Source organism: Somniosus microcephalus, chromosome 17 (genome assembly GCF_052327205.1).
Source record: "Somniosus microcephalus isolate GS21.2 chromosome 17, FLI_Smic_1.0, whole genome shotgun sequence".
NCBI classification, from domain to species: Eukaryota; Metazoa; Chordata; class Chondrichthyes; order Squaliformes; family Somniosidae; genus Somniosus; species Somniosus microcephalus.
This window is the reverse complement of record NC_141003.1, coordinates 85,566,817-85,592,031: the sequence shown is the minus strand read 5'-3', so window position 1 is coordinate 85,592,031 and position 25,215 is coordinate 85,566,817. Positions and strand designations below refer to the sequence as shown.

The following is a 25,215-nucleotide window of genomic DNA, read 5'->3' as shown; positions in this document are numbered from 1 at the left end:
AGGAGAAGGGGAAGTGCAACGAGACCTGGGTGTCCTTGTGCACCAGTCGCTGAAGGTAAGCATGCAGGTGCAGCAGGCGGTTAAGAAGGCAAATGGTATGTTGGCCTTCGTAGCGAGTGGGTTCGAGTACAGGAACAAGGATGTCTTGCTGCAGTTGTACAGGGCCTTGGTGAGACCACACCTTGAGTATTGTGTGCAGTTTTAGTCGCCTTATCTGAGGAAGGATGTTCTTGCCATGGAGGGAGTGCAGCAAATATTCACCAGGCTGATACCTGGGATGGCAGGAATGACGTATGAAGAGAGGTTGGGTCGATTGGGCTTGTATTCGCTAGAGTTTAGAAGAATGAGAGGGGATCTCATTGAAACTTATAAAATTCTAACAGGACTAGATAGACTAGATGCAGGAAGGATGTTCCCGATGGCGGGGAGTCCAGAACCAGGGGTCACAGTCTAAGGATAAGGGGTAAGCCATTTAGGACTGAGATGAGGAGGAATTTCTTCACCCAGAGAGTGGTGAACCTGTGGAATTCTCTACCACAGAAGGCAGTTGAGGCCAACTTATTAAATATATTCAAGAAGGAGTTAGATATATTTCTTAAGGCTAAAGGGATCAAGGGATATGGGGAGAAAGCAGGGACAGGGTACTGAATTTGGATGATCAGTCATGATCTCATTAAATGGCGGAGCAGGCTCGAGGGGCCGAATGGCCTACTCCTGCTCCTATCTTCTATGTTTCTATGATAAAGGCTGTTCAGTGAATAGCAGCTTTACCAGGATCTACCAGTGGTAACATAAGAACATAAGAATTAGGAGCAGGAGTCGGCCATACGGCCCCTCAAGCCTGCTCCCTCATTCAATAAGATTAAGGCTGATCTTTGACCTTAACTCCACTTTCCCGCCCGATCCCCATATCCCTTGATTTCCTTAGTATCCAAAAATCTATCGCTCTCAGCCTTGAATATACTCAATGACTGAGCCTCCACAGCCCTCTGGGGTAGAGAATTCCAAAGATTCACTACCCTCTGAGTGAAGAAATTTCTCCTCATCTCAATCCTAAAAGGCTGACCCCTTATTCTGAGACTATGTCCCCTAGTTCTAGACTCTCCAGCCAGGGGAAACAACCTCTCAGCATCTACCCTGTCAATCCCCCTCAGAATCTTATATGTTTCAATGAGATCACCTCTCATTCTTCTGAACTCCATAGCGTATAGGCCCATTCTACTCAATCTCTCCTCATAGGGCAACCCTCTCATCTTGGGGATCAATCTAGTGAACCTTCGTTACACCCCCTTTAAGGCAAGTATAACCTTCCTTAGATAAGGAGACCAAAACTGTGCCCAGTACTCCAGGTGTGGCCCTGTACAATTGTAGCAAGACTTCCTTACTCTTATACTCCAACCCCCTTGTAATACAGGCCAACATGCCATTTGCCTTCCTTATTGCTCGCTGTACCTGCCTGCTAACTTTCTGTGTTTCCTGTGCGAGGACACCCAAATCCCTCTGAACACCAACATTTAATAGTTTCTCACCATTTAAAAAATATTCTGTTTTTCTATTCTTCCTAACAAAGTGAATAACCTCACATTTCACCACATTACACTCCATCAGCCACCTTTTGCCCACTCACTTAACCTGTCTGTATCCCTTTGCAGGCTCTTTGTGTCCTCCTCACAGCTTACTTTCCCACCAAGCTTTGTATCATCAGCAAACTTGGCTACATTACGCTTGGTCCCTTCATCTAAGTCATTAATATAGATTGTAAATAGCCAAGTCCCAAGCACTGATCCTTGCGGCACCCCACTAGTTACAGCCTGCCAACCCGAAAATTACCAGTTTATTCCTACTCTCTGTTTTCTGTCCTTTAACCAATCCTCTATCCATGCTAATATATTACCCCCAACCCCATGAGCCCTAATCTTGTATAACAACCTTTCGTGTGGCACCTTATCGAATGCCTTTTGAAAATCCAAATATACTACATCCACTGGTTCCCCTTTATCTACCCTGCCAGTTACATCCACAAAAAACTCTAATAGATTCGTCAAACACGATTTCCCTTTCAAAAAACCGTGTTGACTCTGCCTAATCATATTGTGATTTTCTAAGTGCCCTGTTAGTGGTGAATTTACAATGAACTTTCCTGGGGGAAATCTATGAGCAATGCAAAAGACATGTTAATAAAGGTTGTGTTAACCACTGTCAGGCCATCCTGAAAAGGCTGATAAATATTAATGCTCCAACATTAAAGACGTTAGCCTTTTGGCAATAATAGTGGATGATTTATAGGTTAATGGCTCTAATAAAATAGCAGACGGACGAATGTCCTATGAATCTGTTTCTCTTTTAAATTCACCAAGAGTGATTTTGACGCTATATTGTTGAGTTACCTAATTAAGCAAAATTATTAACTGCTTGTCCATGCCCCCTTAAGATAAGCTGTTTGCAAAAATATGCAGCTTTACGCCTCTGATGTCATCTAATGACCGCACTTGGTGTCGGCCAAAAAAAAAAAGCTCAAACAGCTTTTAAAACATTCCAGACCCACCAGAAGTATAAAAATAAAACCCCATGCCAAACAATCCTGCCACATGGTTCAGGGAATGTCTTGGAATTGAAAAATGTTATTAAAACGCTGAAGTAATTTAAACAGATTTAGATTTAACGGGACTATGCTTTCCTTGGGGGAGCTTTAAATGTACGTGTATTTATTTTTTAATGAGGTGTAAAAATCGTTTAGCTAGTTTCTATGATCTTTCTGCCTACAAGAAGTCTTTGAGAAAGGCACAACTAACTCTTACCGTACCTTACTTTTCAATACATATATAAATATCTAATTAGGTTAGGATTCGTCTATCCCTGGCAGACTGGCTAATACTGAACACTGCTACAAAAAAACGTTAACCAAAAAAGCAGAAAAATGTGATTAAAAAGATGCAATATAACAATGTGATATTGGCAGATAAATCTACAAACTCAATTAATTTAAGATGGCTTTTTCTATGTACAACTCGAGACATTCACTAAAGCCGGAATTAGCAAAGGTGACATTATATTCTAGCCCTGAATAGTTAAAAGTCCTTGTCCATTTTAGGGCAAAACATGTTTTAGTATATAACATTTTAAACCCCGATAGGTTTATATCACAGCATCTCTGTTACTGGCTCTGTCAGCTCAGTGCTGTTTATCACAATATTACAGTTGCACAATATTACAGTATATGGGGCTCTGCACTTTTTTTTGTAAAAGGAGGAAGAACCATGTAAGATAAAGGATGCAACAAGGACACAATAGATAAGCAATGGCTTGTGCAGTCCAGTCAATGTCTCAATCCTTGGAAAACATACATCCAGGAGAAATGCCGCAATTCTGGAGAAAGATGCTGCACAATTACTGGGAAAATGGTTTTAACCGCTGACTTTAGACAAGATGAAACAAAAACATTGCTAGACTCATATGCACAGCACCAGATACTGTTAAATCCATCAGCACATGATTCAATGCAGTTTATGATACATGTATTGTATAAGAGTTACAGTATAAAATATGGCCTTTAAAAATCTTTCCTGGGATCCCTCGAGGCTTCAGTGCACATGGCAAGGTGAAATCACTTGAATTCTGGGATGCATCACAGTGATGTTGTTTCCCACTTTTAATTTTGTTAAAGCGACTTGTCATTTGCTCCCAGTGTGCACTGTGGTGACTGCGGTGGATCTTGTTCGCCGCTCTGATCCTATGGGCGATATAACAGAGGGAGAAGACACCGCAGACGCTAGACTACAGGCGGTGGAAGGAGATATACCTGCAGGAAACCCGTCAGGGTGGAAAAAGAAAGCAATTAGACTAGTTTAATTATAAACCTTGAGCAAACACGGCGATCAGCGCCAATGTTCCCCCTAAGGTGCTCGGCTGCGCGGCCGCACATAGTCTAAAACGTCCCGCGCAGGCCGCTCACCGTCTTTTACATTGTCAACACCGCGCATGTGCAGAAATTTAAAGGGACCGCGCATTAAAAGAAACTGGCCGCGCAGAGCAAAGCGCGGCTCACAGGGAGCGTTGGTCAGCGCCCTGGTAAAAATCAACATTCAAATCAACAACAACAACTTGTATGTAATAAAACGTCCCAAGGCGCTGCACAGGAGTATTTTAAGACAAAAAATTTGACACCGATCCACATAAGGAAAAATTAGGGCAGGTGACCGAAAGCTTGGTCAAAGAGGTAGGTTTTAAGGAGCGTCTTAAAGGAGGAAAGAGAGGTAGTGAGGCGGAGAGGTTTAGGGAGGGAATTCCAGAGCTTAGGGCCCAGGCAACAGAAGGCACGACCACCAATGGTGGAGCGATTATAATCAGGGATCCTCAAGAAGGCAGAATTAGAGGAGCGCAGATATCTCAGGGGGGTTGTGGGGCTGAAGGAGATTACAGAGATAGGGAGGGGTGAGGCCATGGAGGGATTTGAAAAACAAGGATGAGAATTTTGAAATCGAGACCCTGGTAAACCGGGATCAATTCTCATGAACTTTAACATCCTTTGGCTAATTTGTTTTTGACCAAACTCCATAGGCTCAGAAAGCCCTTGCTAATTTCCCCTAATCGATATCATAGAGATTTACAGCACAGAAGGAGGCCATTCGGCCCATCATGTCCGTGCCGGCTGACAAAGAGCTCTCCAGCCTAATCCCACTTTCCAGCTCTTGGTCCGTAGCCCTGTAGGTTACGGCACTTCAAGTGCATAGCCAAGCACTTTTTAAATGTGATGAGGGATACTTACTCTTCAAACCAAAGTATTCAGAAAAACATCTGCAGAAATTCACAAAAATTATGGGGTAAAGTCGAAGGAAACGTCTTCTATTAAACCGTCACTAAAAACCACGAACCGTTAAGTAGAATAATGTTTCTTTACTTGCACACAGAGCAAGTCTGCCTGCCGTTGTTAGAGTAAGTAATTTGTTGTGACAAGTGATTGATTAGCATTCAAACTGGGATTGTTACTGCCTCTGGAGCAATGTTCTCACTCATTTTTTGGGTGAGCGGCCCCTTCAAATTACCGCGCATGCGCGTTTTTTTTCCATTATAAAGCCACTGAGCGGCCTGCGCGGGACCTCCCGATCGCTGCGCGGCTTAAAGGGAGTGTTGCTCTGGAGCCTTTTTATGCGCAACGGTGGTACTCGGCCAGTGAATCATGCTCGTTGAAAGGAAAAGAGAATGTACTACACGTGCTGACTTGCTTTTAAGATAGTTTCTTGTTTCTTGTCATTTTGTTAATAGTGTGCGTGAAATAAATGGAAAATCCAGACTGGGGTAAAAGTCAAATACAGGAAACTCTTTTTTATCCGGCACCGACGGGACCGGCGTGGTGCTGGTTTATCAAAAAGTCCAGATTACAGAGAGGTATAGTTAAAAGGTACGAGAGCTCCGTACACAGCAACAAATCCAGGCTTCCCTGTTGCTTAGCAACAGGTGCAGGAACCCCGGCCACAGACCAAGCATCCCTGTTGCTTAGCAACAGGTGCAGGAACCCCGGTTACACGGCCACAGATCCAGGAACAGCCACTAATATGAAGTAAAACTTACCTGAACCTACTCCTGAATTTTGCCGGTTAACAGAGATTTCTGGTTATTTAAGTGCCGGTAAATCGAGAGTTTCCTCTACAAACAAACTTGGGATCTTTGCAACTCAAGGCAGACATTCTACTAGTAGCCAAAGTTGCAAGTTCTCCCTCACATACAGAGAAACGTAAAGTGGAGGATAGATTGTGGATGCCGAAAATGACGAGACAGGAGAGCGGAAAAACCCATTCTAGCACCTTCCATGCGAGTGCTCTTCGCCCCTCCACTTCTCCCTCCAGTTTATGCCGGCACTCTCTTTCCCCCTTCGCCCCTTAGCATGCTCCTCCTGCCCTTCCCGACCGCGACGTGCATGGGAATAATCCCGGTTGGCTTGCTTGTTGATTTTGCTCCCATTGCGTTCGTATGTCCACATCCCCGGGGAGTGGCTTGCCTGGGCTTTAGTGACCAGAAATTCATCTTCAGAGAAATCACTGTCTCCTCCAGCTCCTAGCCCAATCTGGTATGGAACTCTGCTGTCACCCAGAATTCTTAATTCCGCAAAACTATCATGTTCCGCGTCAATGGAAAAGCAAAATCGGGTGGGGTGTATGATGGATGGCAGATAACGGCCATTTTATACATTCCCCAAAATTAAAACTACCACCTTTTGTGTGAAAACGATGCAATATTGCCAACTGCATTTAAATGCATTGCCATATCACTTGCAGGTGCCGGCATTCTTTTTTAAATTCATTCACGGGATGTGGGCGTCGCTGGCAAGGCCAACATTTATTGCCCATCCTTAATTGCCCCCCGAGAAGTTGGTGCTGAACTGAATGGCTTGCTAGGGCATTTCAGAGAAAAACAAAAAAGACTTGCATTTTTATAGCGCCTTTCACAACCACCGGACGTCCCAAAACGCTTTACAGCCAGTGAAGTACTTTTTGAAGTGTAGTCACTGTTGTAATGTAGGAAACACAGCAGCGAATTTACACACAGCAAGCTCCCACAAACAGCAATGTGAGAATGACCAGATAATCTGTTTTAGTGATGTTGATTGAGGGATAAGTATTGGCCCCAGGACACCGGGGAGAACTCCCCTGCTCTTCTTCGAAATAGTGTCACCTGAGAGAGCAGACGGGGCCTCAGTCAACAGCACTCCCTCAGCACTGCACTGGGCGTGTCAGCCTAGATTTTTGTGTTTATGTCTCTGGATCCCACAACCTTCTGAGGACAGTTAAAGAGTCAAGCACAATGCTGTGGGTCTGGAGTCACATATAGGCCAGACCAGGTAAGGATGACAGATTTCCTTCCCTAAAGGACATTAGTGAACCAGAGGGGTTTTATACAACAGCCCAGTAGTTGCATGATCAGCATTACTGATACTCGCTTTTTAATCCAAATTTATTTAATTAAAATTCCACAGCTGCCATGGTAGGATTTAGAACTCTTTTATCTGGATCGTTAGCCAAGAGTCTCTGGATTTCTAGTCCAGTAACACGGCCACTATGCTACCATAAAATGACACACGGCTCTTCTCCCTCCCTGGCCAATTAAAAGATTCAAAAACACAAATTTTATGAAGACAGTGCCCCTTTTTACATAGAAACATAGAAGATAGGAGCAGGAGTAGGCCATTCGGCCCTTCGAGCCTGCTCCGCCATTCAATGAGATCATGGCTGATCATTCAAATTCAGTACCCTGTCCCTGCCTTCTCCCCATATCCCTTGATCCCTTTAGCCTTAAGAAATATATCCAACTCTTTCTTGAATATATTTAATGAACTGGCCTCCACCGCCCTCTGTGGCAGAGAATTCCACAGGTTCACCACTCTTTGGGTGAAGAAATTCCTCCTCATTTCAGTCCTAAATGTCCTACCCCTTATCCTTAGACTAAGACCCCTGGTTCTGGACTCCCCCGCCATCGGGAACATCCTTCCAGCATCTAGTCTGTCCAGGCCTGACAGAATTTTATAGGTTTCGATGAGATCCCCTCTCAATCTTCTAAACTCCAGTGAGTATAAGCCCAATCGACGCAATCTCTCCTCATACGTCATTCCTGCCATCCCAGGTATCAGCCTGGTGAATCTTCGCTGCACTCCTTCCATGGCAAGAACGTCCTTCCTCAGATAAGGCGACCAAAACTGCACACAATACTCAAGGTGCGGTCTCACCAAGGCCCTGTACAACTGCAGCAAGACATCTTTATTCCTGTACTCGAACCCTCTTGCTACGAAGGCCAACATACCATTTGCCTTCTTAACCGCCTGCTGCACCTACATGCTTACCTTAACTGAGTTAATGCATAAAAGGTATTTGAATGGTTTGTTGGAAACATTCTGAATGATGTAATAGAGTACCATGCATCATTGTCAGATTTTGATACTGTGAAAATTGCAGACTTTTGCGAAGTGAGACTTTAATTACCATTTATATTACCTTCCATGCTGAAGAAACCATGGAACTGAAGGCAGTGTCGCACATTCCCGACAATCAATTTGGGAAAACTTCACATGCTGGGGGGACTTTGAAAAATTGTACCCTGCACATTGTTGCGACATCAATATTCCTGGACGTAATTCATAATCTGTCAAAAGCCATAATATATTGACACGGCCCTGCTATAGATTAGCCAGAAAGTAATTATCAACGGAATCACTGAAGTAATAAAGGACGCAAAGGCTTTGGAGAGGGTGCAGAAGAGATTTACTAGAATGGTTCCAGGGATGAGGGACTTCATTTAGATGGAGAGACTGGAGAAGCAGTACAAAGAAGGTTCATTTGGTTAATCCCGGGGATGAGGGGGTGGACATATGAGGAGAGGTTGAGTAGATTGGGACTCTACTCATTGGAGTTCAGAAGAATGAGAGGCGATCTTATTGAAACATATAAGATTGTGAAGGGGTTGGATCGGGTGGATGCGGGGAGGATGTTCCCGATGATGGGTGAAACTAGAACTAGGGGGCATAGTCTTAGAATAAGGGACTGCTCTTTCAGAACTGAGATGAGGAGGAACTACTTCACTCAGAGGGTGGTAGGTCCATGGAATATGCTGCCCCAAAAAGCTGTAGAAGCTACATCATTACATAAATTTAAAACAGAAAGAGACAGTTTCCTAGAAGTAAAGGGAATTAAGGGTTACGGGGAGCGGGCAGGAATTTGGACATGAGTCTAGGTTCGGATCGGTCATGGCCCTGTGGGTAGTGGAGCGGGCCCAGGGGCCGTGTAGCCTGATCCTGCTCCTATTTCGTGTGTCTAATTCTGTTAGATTCAGGAGATGGTTCTGTGATAGTGGATTGGCGGTTAGGATCAGATCAGCCATGATCTTATTGAATGGCGGAGCAGGCTCGAGGGGCCGATTGGCCTACTCCTGCTCCTATTTCTTATGTTCTTATGTAAGCTGGGGTTGTTCTCCTTAGAGCAGAGAAGGTTAAGAGGAGATTTGATCGAGGTGTTCAAAATCATGAAGGGTTTAGATAGAGTAAATAAAGAGAAACTGTTTCCAATGGCTGAAGGGTCGATAACCAGAGGACACAGATTTAAGGTGTTTGGCAAAAGAACCAGAGGCGACATGAGGAAAAATCTTTTTACACAATGAGTGGTTAGGATTTGGAATGCGCTGCCTGATAGGGCGGTGGATACAGATTCAATAGTCGCCTTCAAAAGAAAATTGGATAAATACTTGAAGGAGAAAAAATTGCAGGGATATGGGGAAAGAGCGGGGGAGTGGGACTGACTGGATTGCTCTTCGAAAGAGCCGGCGCAGACTCGATGGGCCGAATGGCCTCCTTCAGTGCAGTACTATTCTGTGATTCTATGACTCACTCCTTGCTGAGAATATTACTGTAAATCTCTGAGGAGCCTGCAGTCACATATAAAGTTGATTTACTTGATATCAGACAGCCCAATTTCAATGATTCGACTGCTTTAAATGGTAAATTTAAATTTAACACTTTGTGTTAAATGAGGAGGAATTTCTTCACCCAGAGAGTGGTGAACCTGTGGAATTCTCTACCACAGAAGGCAGTTGAGGCCAATTCATTAAATATATTCAAGAAGAAGTTGGATATATTTCTTAAGGCTAAAGGGATCAAGGGATATGGGGAGAAGGCAGGGACAGGGCACTGAATTTGGATGATCAGCCATGATCTCATTGAATGTCGGAGCAGGCTCGAGGGGCCGAATGGCCTACTCCTGCTCCTATCTTCTATGTTTCTATGTGTGCTGTGGAGGAGGCGAGTTTTCCGACAGCAGCTTCTTCCTGTTTGACAGAGAAAACTTGCCCAAGGTTGACATCCCCAGTTATTTGCCTCTTGATTTCAGTTGGGGTTTTTTTTGATCAAAGGCTGGAGCCGGGAGGCAGAAGCGAAAACAGATAATTTTTTTTTTTTAATGGAATAAATAATGGAAAATCACAGAAGTTTACAGCACAGAAGGAGGCCATTCGGCCCATTGTTTCTGCGCTGGCCGAAAAAGAGCATGATGGATCGAGTTTATCAGTTAGAGGCAGTAAAAGGGATAAAGAGGGAGAATAGGCAAAACTGACTAGGCTTGGATTATCAGTCGAAACTAGGATTTAAATTTGGGTTGAGCATTTAGAACTCCAGTACATGATCTATTATATACAGATATATTTAAAAGTTGCTCTTTAGAAAAGGAAATTAATAGTTTGATAAGAATCAAGTAAGAAGTTTAATTTATATTGGACTGGGGGGCACGGGACATAGGGCTAAAAATTGAGTAGCGCCCCATTTGGGGCGGTAACTTCGCTGGGGTGCCCCGGAAAAATTAGCGACCCGTGCTGGAAATTGAGTGGTTGCGCCCCCAGGGGGAGGTGAGGCGCTGCGAGTCGCGCCGCGGTATTGCAGGCCTTCCTCCCCTTCTTAAAGGAGAGGGGCCTTGCGCAGTGCGACCCGAAGCCCAGCTGGGCCCCCGGGGATCAGGAGTGCCGGCGAAAGAGCCCGGCACTCAAGAGAATTGCCGGGCTCTTGGAGCGCAGCTGGCATTCCGTGGGGGAGTGGGGGGGCGGGGGGGGGGGTTCAGGAGGCCAGGGGCGGGAACGCAGGCAGGTGTTGGCAGGCGACCAGCAACAAAAATGGCCGCCCCGCATCTCGCCTTTAAATTGCGCCGCCTCGGCCGCAGGTAGGCCCCTCGGACGTAGCCTCTGGCGGTAATTCAGAGAGCGCACCCAAAGATCGCGGCCGGATGGCGCTGCTGCTAACCTCCCGCTGAATTTCGCGGGAGGCGTGGGCGGCACCGCGCCCAGGCGCTAGTTGCCTTGCGCCCCGCTGGCGACCTCTTTTCCCCCATAAACTTTCACCTCTGGCACCTGGGTTTGAATCCACAATGGGATGAAAGCTTCCTTCTGTTGGTTTTGAGTGTCCCGTGTCTAATGTGATTAGACATTTCAGACTAATTTTTAGTGAATACAGGTCCAAAATACAAAGCTGCCCCAAATTTGAAGAAAAGAAAGAACTTGCATTTCTATAGCGCTTTTCACGACCTCAGGACGTCCCAAAGCACTTTACAGCCAATGAAGGACTTTCGATGTGTAGTCACTGTTGTAATGTAGGAAATTTGGCACGCAATTGCCAATCCCATTGGAGACGCCACAAGGAGGTGGGTGTGAGAAATAGGAAGTATCACATGGGCGCCAAAGGGATCTCCTCAGCGCTCAGGATTGAGGCTGAGGGACCTTGTCAGGACTAAACAGAAAGAGCTTTACTTGCATACTCTGCATGGCTCAGTACCACACCAGTCAGTGCATTTAATTACTAGGGCCGCAAATTTAATGGAGGAGGAGGGATGAGGGTGGGACAGCTGGTATCCGGGTTCCGGTTCCACCCCCAGCTGCCTCCGCTCTGCATACGTGATTTTCCCTTGATTGGCCTTGTTCAGCCCCGCCCTGTGGGCTTCCCAGCCAATTAACAGGAAGCGGGTCTGATGACATAATTTGATGACGCGTCATCAGCCGGTTTCCTTAAAGGGACCACGTCCACATGGAGTTTGACATTTGTGCTATCAGTGTTTGACAGCTGAAACCACTGACAAGCACTGCACAAAGGTGGATGCTTGCACCCAGGCTCTCCAATGACTCCCTCCATATGCTTATGGAGGGAGTCACAGCATGCAGGGAAGTTCTCTTCCCTTCCAAGGGCGGAAGAGACCTCCCCAGGACACCAACTTACCTTGCACCTCCACCAAACCCTCTCTCTCTATCTACTTTATCACTTCCCCGTCTCACTAGCCACCCCTCACACTCACCCTCATCCTACTGCAAGCATACCAACTAACAACACACAAGGGTAGGCACGTGAGAGGTTTAGCCAATGTCCATGTGAAGTTTCTGGTAATGTGTTGTCATACAGTGTAATATCCTTTTCCAAAAGTGCCCCTTATTGGACAGATCTGAGTGAATCTTGAGAAGTGTCTTACTGAGTTCCAGTGATTGTTCAGTCATAACTTCCCCCCACCCCCCCATCCCCACTATAGTGATGAGTGTGCATGGAATGGCTTGGACATTAAAGGGATGCTTCACGGTGCTGGTGTGGGCTGGTGTCAACCTTGAGCATCATGTGGCAGCCAGGGTGTACAGCATCAAGTAAAGAAAGTCTGGCCATGGTGATGCCATCGCTGACCTCCCGGCCAGCAATGTTGTCAGGGGCTGATGCCCTGTGTCCAGTGCAGCATCAGGTGATGGATGCAAAGGTTGGTGGTGAGGTTGGTGTTAGTCTTTGGCCTAGAAATTGAGTTTTGGCGCAGCCAGGGCTTTAGCGCCGGAAGTTAGTGCCGGAGCTAAGTCGCGCTGGTCGGGCCCAAAATTCAATAGTTCTGCGCCCAAACGGCTGCCGGCGCTGCTGAGAGCTGTTTGCGCCTGAAAACTGGCGCAACGCGCTGAATTTCGGCGCTATTCCGGCGCTGCGGCGCCCGCTGCGGTGCGGCAGGTTCGGGAAGTGCAGGCCTCCTCCTTCCCTTAAGGAGGAGCTGCCTGCACCCGGCCGCGGCCCGCGAAAATCTTTTTAAAAATGAGCCCGGCACCTCGGACAAGTGCCGGGCTTGCTTCTGTTCCGGGGGGGGGGGGGGGAAGTCCGGGGAGGGAGCTGCGGCCAGGCGGCCGGCGGGAAAGCGGCCGGCCGCCGCGGGGCCTTTAATGCGCCGGCGCAAAAACCTGTTGGACTCTGTTGCCAGAGTCTTAGTTGCGGCTGCCACGGGCGAGGCGGCCGCAACTGAATTTCGGCGCTGGGGCCCGTCGGCATGGCAACCGGGACGCTGCGCACACCGATGACGTCATCGGTGCCGGCGCAGCGCTACCGGTCTACCGCGGCGGAAGGGCCCCAGGCAATTTAGGCGCCGGCGCCAATTGCAGCGCTAGGCCCTCTAGCGCCGCAAAATCGGCGCTAAGGGCACTGAATTTCTAGGCCATAGAGTCATAGAGTCGTAGAGTTATACAGCACAGAAAGAGGCCCTTCAGCCCATTGCGTCCATGCCGGCCATCAAGCCCTGTCTAATCTAATCCCATTTTCCAGCATTTGGTCCATAGCCTTGTATGCTATGGCATTTCAACTGCTCATCCAAATGCTTCTTGAATGTTGTGAGGGTTCCTGCCTCTACCACCCTTTCAGGCAGTGAGTTCCAGATTCCAACCACCCTCTGGGTGAAAAAGTTCTTCCTCAAATCCCCTCTAAACCTCCTGCCCCTTACCTTGAATCTATGCCCCCTTGTTATTGACCCCTCTACTAGGGGAAAAAGTTCCTTCCTATCTACCCTATCTATGCCCCTCATAATTTAGTACACCTCAATCAGGTCCCCCCTCAGCCTTCTCTGCTCCAAGGAAAACAACCCCAGTCTGTCCAGTCTTTCTTCGTAGCTGAAGCGCTCCAGCCCAGGTAACATCCTGGTGAATCTCCTCTGCACCCTCTCCAAAGCAATCACATCCTTTCTATAGTGTGGCGACCAGAACTGCACACAGTATTCCAGCTGTGGCCTAACCAGCGTTTTGTACAGCTCCATCATAACCTCCCTGCTCTTATATTCTATGCCTCGGCTAATGAAGGCAAGTATCCCATATGTCTTTTTAACCACCTTATCCACCTGTTCTGCTGCCTTCAGGGATCTATGTACATGTACACCAAGGTCCCTCTGATCCTCTGTCTTTCCTAGGGTCTTACCATTCATTGTTTATTCCCTTGCCTTGTTAGTCCCTCCAAAATGCATCACCTCACACTTTTCAGAGTTAAATTCCATTTGCCACTGTTCCGCCCACCTGACCAACCCATCTATATCATCCTGCAGGCTAAGGCTACCCTCCTCGCTATTTACCACCCCACCAATTTTCATGTCATCTGCGAACTTACTGATCATACCTTTTACATTCACATCCAAATCATTAATGTAGACCACAAACAGCAAGGGACCCAGCACCGATCCCTGCGGTACCCCACTGGACACAGGCTTCCAGTCACAAAAACAACCTTCGACCATCACCCTCTGCCTTCTGCCACTAAGCCAGTTTTGGATCCAATGTGCCAAGGCACCCTGGATCCCATGGGCTCTTACCTTCTTGACCAGTCTCCTATGCGGGACTTTATCGAAAGCCTTACTGAAATCCATGTATACCACATCCACTGCACTACCCTCATCCACACACCTAGTCACCCCCTCGAAAAATTCAATCAAATTAGTCAGACATGATCTTCCCTTGACAAAGCCATGCTGACTATCCCTGATTAATCCTTGCCTCTCCAAGTGGAGACTAATTCTGTCCCTCAGAATTTTTTCCAATAATTTCCCTACCACTGATGTTAGGCTCACTGGCCTGTAATTCCCTGGTTTATCCCTACTACCCTTCTTGAATAATGGTACTACGTTAGCTGTTCTCCAGTCCTCTGGCACATCCCCTGTGGCCAGAGAGGTTCTGAAAATTTGTGTCAGAGCCCCTGCAATCTCCTCCTTTGCCTCACACAGCAGCCTGGGATACATCTCGTCCGGGCCTGGGGATTTATCCACTTTTAAGCCTGCTAAAACTGCTAGTACCTCCTCCCTCTCGATGCTAATATGTTCAAATATATCACAGTCCCCCTGCCTGATTTCTATGTCTACATCGTCCTTCTCCATAGTGAACACAGATGCAAAAAATTCATTTAAAACCCCACCTACATCTTCTGGCTCCACACACAGATTGCCACTTTGGTCCCTAATGGGCCCTACTCTTTCCCTAGTTATCCTTTTGCCCTTAATATACTTATAAAACACCTTAGGATTTTCCTTTATTTTGCTCGCCAGTGTTATTTCATGGCCCCTCCTCGCTCTCCTAATTTCTTTTTTAAGTATCCCCCTGCACTTTTTATACTCCTCTGTCTTTAGTCCTTTGTATCTGTTGGGGCTGATCATGGAAGGATTCGGAGGACCAAAGTCTGATTGTTTCATTGGCTCCGATGTTGCTGGAATAGATGGCAGCTGCATGTGAGATGACAGAAGCGATCTGTCACTGGTGAGAGAGGTTCTCCCAATGAGGTGGAACTGGACATACAGTTGGATCTAAAAACTTGTAAGCTAAAGAAATCTCTATATGTATCAAAAATGTAGTAACCAACATTTTCCTTGCTCTGAAACTCACCATCTGCAACATGGCATCCTTGACACCACTTCTGCAGCTGTCAGCTTATCACAAACATCAGAGCAGACTCACAACACGGCAGGTTGAGCTGGCGTGTTCCCCGAGCAGCGGATAACCCGTGGGGAAAAACGTAAAATTAGAAGTAAACCTCAAAATACTCTTAAATTGGCTCTTAACAAGCCATTTAAGTAGCTGAATTGTCTCCCCTGCCGCTTGGTGTTGGGTCAGTTCTCCGCTGACAGACCCGGCACCTGGAAGACTCGCGTGGAGGCGGGTTGACAGCGGGTTTCCTACCCACTGTCATTACGGAGGACACTATGGAGGCTATTTTATGCACAATTTAAAAAAAGCTGTATTTATTTTGTTGCTTCTCTATTCGATGGTTTTCTTCCAGTCTGCATTCAGCGGCCTCTGGGATGTACACGCTGAGAACAGATTACTGACAAAGTGCCGAGCGTGACGCCGTCACAGTGAGGATGACTGGAACGGGCCCTAGATTAGTAACAGGAGCAGAAGTGTGAAGGGCTCAAGCATAGAGCTAAGTGGCTCAGTGGTTATGTTATTGGACTAGTAATCTAGAGGCCTGGACTAATGATCTGGAGATACGGGTTCACCACGGCAGCTGGGGAATTTAAATTCAGTTAATTAAATAAATCTGGAATAAAAAGCTAGCATCAGTAATGGTGACCATGGAACTACTGGATTGTTATAAAAACCCATCTGGTTCACTGATGTCCCTTTAGGGAAGGTAAACCTGCTGTCCTCACCTGGTCTGGCCCATATGTGACTCCAAACCCATAACAATGTGGTTGACTCTTAACTGCCCCTCTGAAATGGCCGAGCGAGCCACTATGAAAAACAATAAGAATAAGAATAAAACCAGATGGACCACCTGGCATCAACCTAACAGCACTGTGGGAGCACCTTCGCCACACAAGGTGACTCACCACCACCTTCTCGAGGGCAATTAGGGATGGGCAATAAATGCTGGCTGTGCCACAGAAGCCCCCACATCCTGTGAATGAATACATTTTTAAAATGTTTATAAGGAGCGCACCAGGTATGAGAAGGGTAATTTCCTGACTTGCCACAGTATGGCTCCTCACCTGTCGGATTGGGCATTGGGCATTTGGACATTGGGCACTGGGCATTTGGACATTGGGCATTTGGACATTGCTCATTTGGATATTTAGGCATTTGGACATTGGGCATTTGGACATTGGCATTGGGACATTGGGCATTGGGCATTTGGACATTGGGCATTTGGGCATTGGGCATTGTGACATTGGGCATTTGGACATTGCTCATTGGGCATTTGGACATTGGGCATTTAGACATTGGGCATTTGGACATTGGGCATTTGGACATTGCTCATTGGGCATTTGGCCATTGGGCATTTGGACATTGCTCATTGGGCATTTAGACATTGGGCATTTGGACATTGGGCATTTGGACATTGGGCATTTGGGCATTTGGACATTGCTCATTGGGCATTTGGACATTGGGCATTGGGGCATTTGGACATTGGACATTGGGCATTGGGCATTTGGCATTTGGACATTGGGCATTTGGACATTTGGACATTGCTCATTGGGCATTTGGATATTGGGCATTTGGACGTACGCTGAGCATCATTTTCTGACCATTTCAGGCCACGGGGAGAAAACGGCGAGTGCAGTGCACCCAAATTTCCAAATGTGGGTGGGGCGTTCGCTGGCCGTGCCAAGTCGGAAAAATGATCCTTTCGGCGTATTCTTGTCTAACAAAATATTCTGGAAAACAGAGAGGCTTGGGGAGCACGGATCCCATGCTGCTTAACAGAATTCAGCCTGAGTACAGTCTGAATCATGCAGGAGGTCTGGAAGAAAACCTCTCCTCTTCCCCCTCCCCCTGCACTAAAATACAATTCTCTGTTGTAAAGTACTTACAGTCTTTACGAGATGTGACATCTGGTAGTGGATTGCTAGGCTTGCGGTTGGAGTGTGTGTTCAGATTTGATCCTTCCTGACTGCTGCCCAGGTGCAACCTCCTCATGTGTCTTATAACAGCTGTAGCGTTAAACGCTTGCTAAAACCAAGATAAAGTTTAGTTCAGAAATGTGAAGGAAGGAAAATAACTTAAGCGCACTTCTCCAAAACTGTACGTCTTATTGACACGGAATAAACTGAAAATGATAGGGAACAAATTCCGTTACAAAGAATCCATCTTAAAACAGATGAACAATTGGGAAGATTTACTTTATGATTTGTGCAACAAAATTCTTAACGTGCTCCTAATACATGGGTTAATGATTTCAATACATAAAGTCATAACGGCACAGAAGGAGGCCATTCGGCCCATCGAGTCCGTGCCGGCTCTCTGTAGAGCAATCCAGTCAGTCCCATTCCCCCGCTCTATCCCCGTAGCCCTGCAAGTTTATTTCCCTCAAGTGCCTATCCAGTCTCCCCTTGAAAACATTGAGTATCTCCACTTCCATCGGCAGCGAGTTTCAGGTCCTCGCCACTCGCTGCGTAAAAAAGTTTTTCCTCACGCCCCCCCTGTATCTCTTGCCCAAAACCTTAAATCTGTGTCCCCTAGTCCTTGTACCATCAACTAGTGGGAACAGCCTTTCCCCGTCTAGCCTATCCAAACCCGTCATAATCTTGTACACCTCCATCAAATCACCCCTCAACCACCTTTGCTCTAATGAAAACAAATCCAGCTTCTCCAACCTGTCCTTGTAGCTAAGATCCCCCAACCCCGGAACCATTCTGGTAAATCTCCTCTGCACCCTCTCAAGGGCCTTCACATCCTTCCTAAAGTGTGGTGACCAGAACTGGATGCAATACTCCAGTTGTGGCCTAACCAGCGCTTTATAAAGGTTCAGCTTAACTTCTCTACTTTTGTACTCCATACCTCTATTTATGAAGCCCAAGATCCCATATGCTTTGCTAACCACTCTCTCAATATGTCCTGCCACCTTCAGGGACCTATGTACATTAACTCCCAGGGCAAAGAAATCTTCCATCAGTATTATACAGAGAGTCAGACCAGCGATGTGTTTTCCCCAGAATGAGATTACACATCACACAGAATGACATAGAGCCCAATATTTACTTGGAGCTGGGAAGAGAGTGGGGGGGCGGGGGAGGGGCAGGAGGGGAGTGTGGTTTCGTGGACAGGAAGCCCAGAAGTACAGGTTTGCAGTTGGAGATCGCGGGCAGGCGGTGATCGCGGGCAGGCGGAGATCGTAGGATCTGATGGCAGGGTGTGTAAAGAGATAAGCTTGTTGGGGTCGGCGAGGGGAACACGCCTGCTCCTCCTGGCCCACAAGCAGCGCTGTAAATGCGCTCACCTCATGGATCCGGCCCTTCTCACCTCCTTTTACCTGCTGGCATTCCTGTGGCTTGGAAAACCCAAACTCCATTGGGTTAAAAATAGAATTGTTCGTAAAATGGAGGGTTACAGCCTCCTGAAAAGCTTTTACTTACCTACCCGCCTCCGGGGAGTGGATTGGTCGCCCACCCCCCCCCCCCGAACTGCCTCCGTTAAAACCGGAAACGGGTGGGTTGGGGTCGGGTTTGAGTAATTAAAAATTTTTACATCACACCCGACCCCAGCCCACCCATCCTCGGGGGTTAAAATCCTCCCGCCCCTCTGCCTCTAACTCTATCAACAGATCCCTCTATTCCTTTCTCCCTCATATGCTTATCCAGCCTCCCCTTAAATGCATCGATACTATTCACCTCAACCACTCGCTGTGGTGGCGAGTTCCACATTCTCACCGCTCTCTGGGTGAAGAAGTTTCTTCTGAATTCCCTGTTGGATTTCTTGGTGACTCTCTTATATTGATGGCCCCTTACTTTTGGTCTCCCCCCTAAGTGGAAACATCTTCTCTACATCATTCTGTTTCAAATCCTTTCATAATTCATAATTAATGTGTAAGCACAGCAAGAGTTAGCCAAGGACTGACTACTTTACAAGGTTATTAAGAATAACTCAATCCAGAAGCAATGACACATTGGAAGAAGGAAGTTCTTGGAGTAAAACCAAGTTGTGGGAAGGTCTTTTTTTCTCGCCTAACGTGATGGACATGTGGTGAGATACAGTTCCACCGGTGTTGGCAACCTACTGAAACCGCACCATCCTATAGGTGTGAATCTAGACAATAAGGGGGTCATTTTAACCCCCCAAAATGGGTGGGTTTGGTTCAGGTGGAAGGTTAAAAAGTAAAAAATCTGAAACAGAAACCGATCCCGCCTTGAACCTGCCCACTTCTTGTTTTAATGGAGGTGGGACGAGGATCACCTTCTCGCTCCCATCCTTCGCGATTGGACCCCGCCCCCCCCCCTACCTGACCACGTTCTATCGCTCAACCACCATCTGGCCGTTCCCTCGCGATCGGATCTCTCCGACCACCACCTCCCATCCCCCACCCACCGCGCGCGATCGGACTCCCCCCCCCCCCAACCGCGCTCCGCCCACGATCTCTCCCACTCTGCCACCGCCCCCCCCTCCGCCACTAGACCCCGACCTGCTGCCCCACTGCGGCCTTGAGCTGCAGGCTTTCCTGCCAGACAGGTAGCCAGTCTGACAATCAGGCTGGTTGTCGGGCGGGAAACCCACAGGAAAAAATGTAAAAGACATTCGAGAAACCCGTATCGCCGGGTTTCCCCGTCCATAACTCCCCCTCCCACCTCCCCCCCCCCCCCCCCACGCTCCGATTGTGTCTCTGAGTTAAGAATGGAGCTGGAGTGTCAGCAGACTATCCAACCATAGGGTGTGTCGCCAATTGGCACTTTACCATGATCATTGTTAGACCTGGGGTTCGCTAACTCAGGGTGGCAGACAATGAAAGGCGCACGGCTTAGTGTTTAGGAGGCACGGTTTGCTTTAACCATCATCAAAGTGCTCACAGAAAAAGAAAAGGTGTTGGGAGAATCCTGAAGCACGATACCCACCGCTTATTAAAATAACATTGCTTGTCCTGTGTCAAAAGACTGTCAACTTGCTGAATTTAATTGGGCAGATCAAACTCTGAAAGTTGGGCAGGTGTAAAATGGGATGTCATTCCGTCTGTACCCACTGGCTGCATTCCGTACTTTGTAAATAAAACACCTGCTTTATTATATCCGTTTGTGCAGAAGAACAAGGGGCTGCTCACCCTCCATTTGCTTTTAGCAAAGTTCTTCCTGATTTGTGCGCTGACAGACTCGTGAATGTTCTTGTTCAGCGCCGTGTCTCCAGCAATCCTAGAAAGCAAAGAGCATCGGTTACTTGTGCCAAATAAAGTCACTCTGCGTGGTGAGCTTCGACGCTGCTCAGGCTTAAACCGTTCAGCAGGATGTAGTAAAGCCAACCCTGGAAATGATTTTACTCCAGGTCGCCTTTAAGGATGCCTGTTTGGCCAGAGAGGACCTCTCACCCATCTCGTTTTGGCTTGTATACACACTTGGACAAATGACAGTAGAATGCGCAGGTTTGTCATTGCTTACACTTAAAGCCCAGCAGTGTCTCACTCACTCTTTGGGCAGTTTTTGATTTCTGACACACATCACACTGGTCTCCCCCAGGCTGAACAGTAGCCATCAGCTGAAGACTAACCAGCTATGAAGGTGAACAGCAACCACTGTTGTTCGATAAAGGAACAGTGCTGGTTTCGTCCAAAGCTCTCCCAGCCTATTTTTCCAGTCAGGTTTTCAGTTTTACACCATTGGTAGTGCGCTAACCGCTAGGTCAGAAGACCATGGAGTCCAGCCCACAACAGAACGTTAGCATAATACTGTGGCAACAAGAGCAGGTCAGAGGCTGGGTATTCTGCGGCGAGTGTCTCATCTCCTGACTCCCCAAAGCCTTTCCACCATCTACAAGGCACAAGGAGCGTGATGGAACACTCTCCACTTGCCTGGATGAGTGCAGCTCCAACAACACTCAAGAAGCTCGACACCATCCAGGACAAAGCAGCCTGCTTGATTGGCACCCCATCCACCACCTTAAACATTCACTCCCTCCACCACCGGCGTACCGTGGCTGCAGTGTGTACCATCTACAAGATGCACTGCAGCAACTCGCCAAGGCTTCTTTGGCAGCACCTCCCAAACCCACGACCTCTACCACCTAGAAGGACAAGGGCAGCAGGCACATAGGAACACCACCACCTCCAAGTTCCCCTCCAAGTCACACACCATCCTGACTTGGAAATATATTGCCGTTCCTTCATCGTCGCTGGGTCAAAAACCTGGAACTCCCTCCCTAACAGCACTGTCGGAGTACCTTCACCACACGGACTGCAGCGGTTCAAGAAGGCGGTTCACCATCACCTTCTCAAAGGCAATTAGGGATGGGCAATAAATGCTGGCCTTTCCAGTGATGCCCACATCCCATGAACGAATAAAAAAAAAAATCTAGGCTGAGACTCCAGTGCAATACCAAGGAAGTGCACTGTTATAAATCTCATCATCATAAAGAAACTACTCATGAAATAACGCTGGACGGCCAGCTGGTGGCGCCGTCCAAGGAGTATAAATACTCGGGCGTGGGCCCAGCTTTCCCAGGACATTTTGTAAGACAGGAACTAGTGAAGTACAACTAGACCTCCATGTTCTGAAACAAGTTCAGTAAAGCCTTGCTTTATACTCAAACCAAGTGTGTAGTGAGTTTTATTACGTCATGCACCATGTTGGAGGTGTGGTACTTTGTATGAGGTGCTTAACCAAAGTTTGGTCCACCTGTTCAGGTGGCAGTTGAAGAGCCCATTGCAAACTTGAAGGTGATACAGGGAGAATTTACCGCGTCTGGCCAACTTTCATAAGCTGCACTACTTTTTGGAAGTGCAATAGGTGTTGTACACCGGCAAAAGTGACAGCCATCATGGGGGCAATTTTAACTATTGGACCTGGCGAGTGCGGGGAGGGGAGGTGGGGGCCCGGTAGCCCGCGGGTAACCCGGAAGTCCAGGTTTTCCCTATGCGCTGTGGCGTTTTAACACCACAGCATGCGTGTGACATCACGGACAGGTTGCTCGCCCGGAAGCCAAGCCTGACTGACAGGCCGGGCGTCCAGTCGGGCGGGGAACGCTGGAGAAGAGGCCGCAGGCCCCAGGCAGGTCCGAGCCCCGACCCCGGGGAGGAGTCTGATCCTGGGGGTGAGGGGGGTTTGTATTGGGGGGGGGGATGCTGATGGTAGGGGAGCTTGGGGGGCTGGGAGGAAGCACTCCCGCTCCTCCCGGCCCACAGGGTTTGCTCCCTGAGGCTGTTCGTGCCTTGCTTCAGCTGCCAGGAATCCTGAGGCCCAGGAACGCCGGCCGGCCACAATTAGACCTGCAAAGCAGATTAAATCCGAGGCTACCAGCCTCATTACCATATTTAAATTGACATCCCGCCTCCTGGGAGCTGGTTGGCTGCCCGTCCGTCTCCCCCGCCCCCCCCCATCCCGCCTCCGTTAAAACCGGTAATAGGCAGGTTGGAGGACAGTTTGGGGTCTGGATTCAGATTCTTAACACTTTAGCCTCCCACACGACCCGAACCTGCCCATTTTTGGGGGGTTAAAATTCCCCCCTATGTGCCAGAAGTATTCCACAAACAAAATGAATAACCAGCGAATCTGTTTTTTGTGATATTGTTCGAGAGAGACATGTTGATTACTGTACTAGCTGGTAACCTCCTTAGCGCCCGGGTGTCTGGGATAGTATCAGCCCTTCACACCCACTGCTGATTAAAAGTAAATTACTGGGGAGTCCGAGAAACACGAATGCAGCTTTCGATGGTAAGTCACCATTCATTTTGCAATTTAAAAGATTGTGGCCTATCATGATAAAATTAAATAACTGGAGTTTGGCAGAAAATATATTTAAATATTAGCCAATAAATATAACATCTTAAAAATAATATTTGGGCTAGGTCTTCGATTATAGGGCCGTAATTTGTGGTCCCTATGGGCGCGTATGAGGTGCGCACGCGTCCGTAAGGGCCCCGCGAGTTCCAGGTTTAGGCGCGCGAAGCGCATGCGCGAAAACCCGGAACCTGCGATCTGTCAAGATCGTACGAATCCCCAGGAAAAGGGTCTCCACGGGCGGAGCAACTTCTGCCCAGCGAATGCCCGTGAGATTCTTACGCCTTGTAAAAGCAGGGGTAAGGCCTGCTTTTACCAGCGTAAGAGTTTTAAAAACCAGAAAAATAACATTTTTATCAATAATTTATACATTCAAAAACCTATGAAATAAGGTAAGGTTATTTTAAGCCCCTTTTGAAACATGTAAATTTATTTTTCAAAAAATTAAATTTTTGTTTTAAATATTTAATGAAATGCCATTTTAATTAATTTTAAATATGTGATAGTGTTTTTTTTATTTGCTGTCTAGGTGTCATTTTTGGGGTTTTCCCATTCATGCTCCCGGGGTTTTTGTACATACAGAATCTCCATAAGTATGAATGGGGATTCTCTTCTGTCATTGGTTGGGCCGGCCCACGTGATCCCAGGGGCGCTCGCGAACCGCCTGAACCCCCGGGATACGGGGTCACTACCCGCGGGTACCCGGAGAGGCCCAGGACCGCGAGTCTCTGCACCTCCCGCTACGCGGGTATTCAGGGCCGTTATAACTAATTGTTTTCATGTGGTTAAAACTTCTCATCCCAAACATACCTCCTTAACGTACTGCTAATAAAATAAGGCTCATCTCAGATTCATTCCTGTAGGTGGGACTCAGCTTTGAGTGAGTCTGATTAAAAATATTCAGCACTGGTACTCTTTAACCCTCACTCACATACACAGCCTAAAATGAAACCCATTTTCTTCGATGTGAGAAGCAGACGCTATCTGTGGTACATATGTTTTTTTTGTTGCCCATTGCGCATTTGTTGCTGTAATACCTTGTTTCCCAGAAAATTAGCTAAACAGCCTATGTGTAAAGAAATACTTCCTGGCAGCTGTCTTAGACTTGCCCTTCACAGCGATAAACCGGCGGCCTCCTGCCATGTTGCCTACACGCATCAGAAAGTATTATTCCGGGTTTACCTGCTCTAGCCCTTTGAGAATCTTAACTACCTCTATAAGGTCCCCTCCATCAGGCCTCTCCCCAGTAATACACAGGATGTAAGGCACTCTGTTGGAAGGTGGGACTGAAAGAGGAAATTGCAGTATATAATAATAATACTATGAAGATTTAAGCAAATATATCAAAGTGTCCGCTGTCCTGGTACATAGTCAAGTTATTTTCCAGAGGCTCCATGAAAAACAGGCCAACCATATACAGAAATAGCATTTCTGCCCATGGGAGTAATGACCAGTATCTGATCTAACAACAGAAAATGCTGGAAAAACTCAGCAGACCAGGCAACATCCGTGGAGAGAGAAATTAGAGTCAACGTTTCGGGTCAAACCCTTTGTCCAGACTGGAAAAGCACAGGAAATGAAATAGATTAAGAGGCCAGGCTGGGAGAGAACAAAAGAGAAGTGAAGAGACATTAAGAGGTATTCAAAACGAGATGAGATGGTGATAGGACTAGTGGAGACAAAAGACGGCTCTAGATTAGGTGTGAAATGCGCTGGCAGAATGGGAGACAGCTGCCATGTGGGAGAGAGAGAAAAAGGGGGGGGGAAAGGGCCAAAACAAAGGTGTGGATAAAAAATAAGTAAAAATGTAATGGGGGTTATGATTTAGTATCTGATTATCCCTGATCACCCATGTCAACCAGTCCTCACGCCTCCCCGACCCCTCCCCAGCTCAAGATAACTTTTTCCCCCTGGGGGAACCTTGGGCAAATGACTAATAAAATGATTACATTGCTGGTCCGATGGTTTAATGGATAAAAGCATCTCCTGTTGTGGTCCTGATCCATAGGAAGGAGCCCAAGTGCAATGCTTGTTCTGTCTTCAGTAGGTGATTGCTGCCAGGGCCGCAGTTGTGGAGCTACAGTTATTCAAGCCCGTGCTGTTGTCCGTCACTCCCCCATCCATGGGCCGCGATGCCGGAACCCTCCAGCAAGCCCAGCGAATCCCGAAAAACGAACATCTCCCCATTCACAAGAATCTCAGCAACGCCCCCCACCACCTCGTGAAATCGCACAAGCCTTTTTGGGCC

General features: G+C 47.4%; 1 protein-coding gene across 1 annotated transcript in view; it reads right to left on the bottom strand.

Moving 5' to 3' along the window:
* Positions 1-557: 557 nt before the first annotated feature.
* The window catches only part of camk1da (calcium/calmodulin-dependent protein kinase 1Da), a 694,020-nt gene continuing 669,362 nt past the window's right edge, over positions 558-25,215 (bottom strand). The window contains exons 9-11 of the mRNA XM_086010788.1: positions 20,303-20,390; positions 17,088-17,226; positions 558-3,799 (exon numbers count right to left, since the gene is read on the bottom strand). Coding sequence (XP_085866914.1) covers positions 3,672-3,799; positions 17,088-17,226; positions 20,303-20,390 — 355 coding nt within the window. The 3' untranslated portion in view covers positions 558-3,671. The remainder of the gene's footprint in view (positions 3,800-17,087; positions 17,227-20,302; positions 20,391-25,215) is intronic.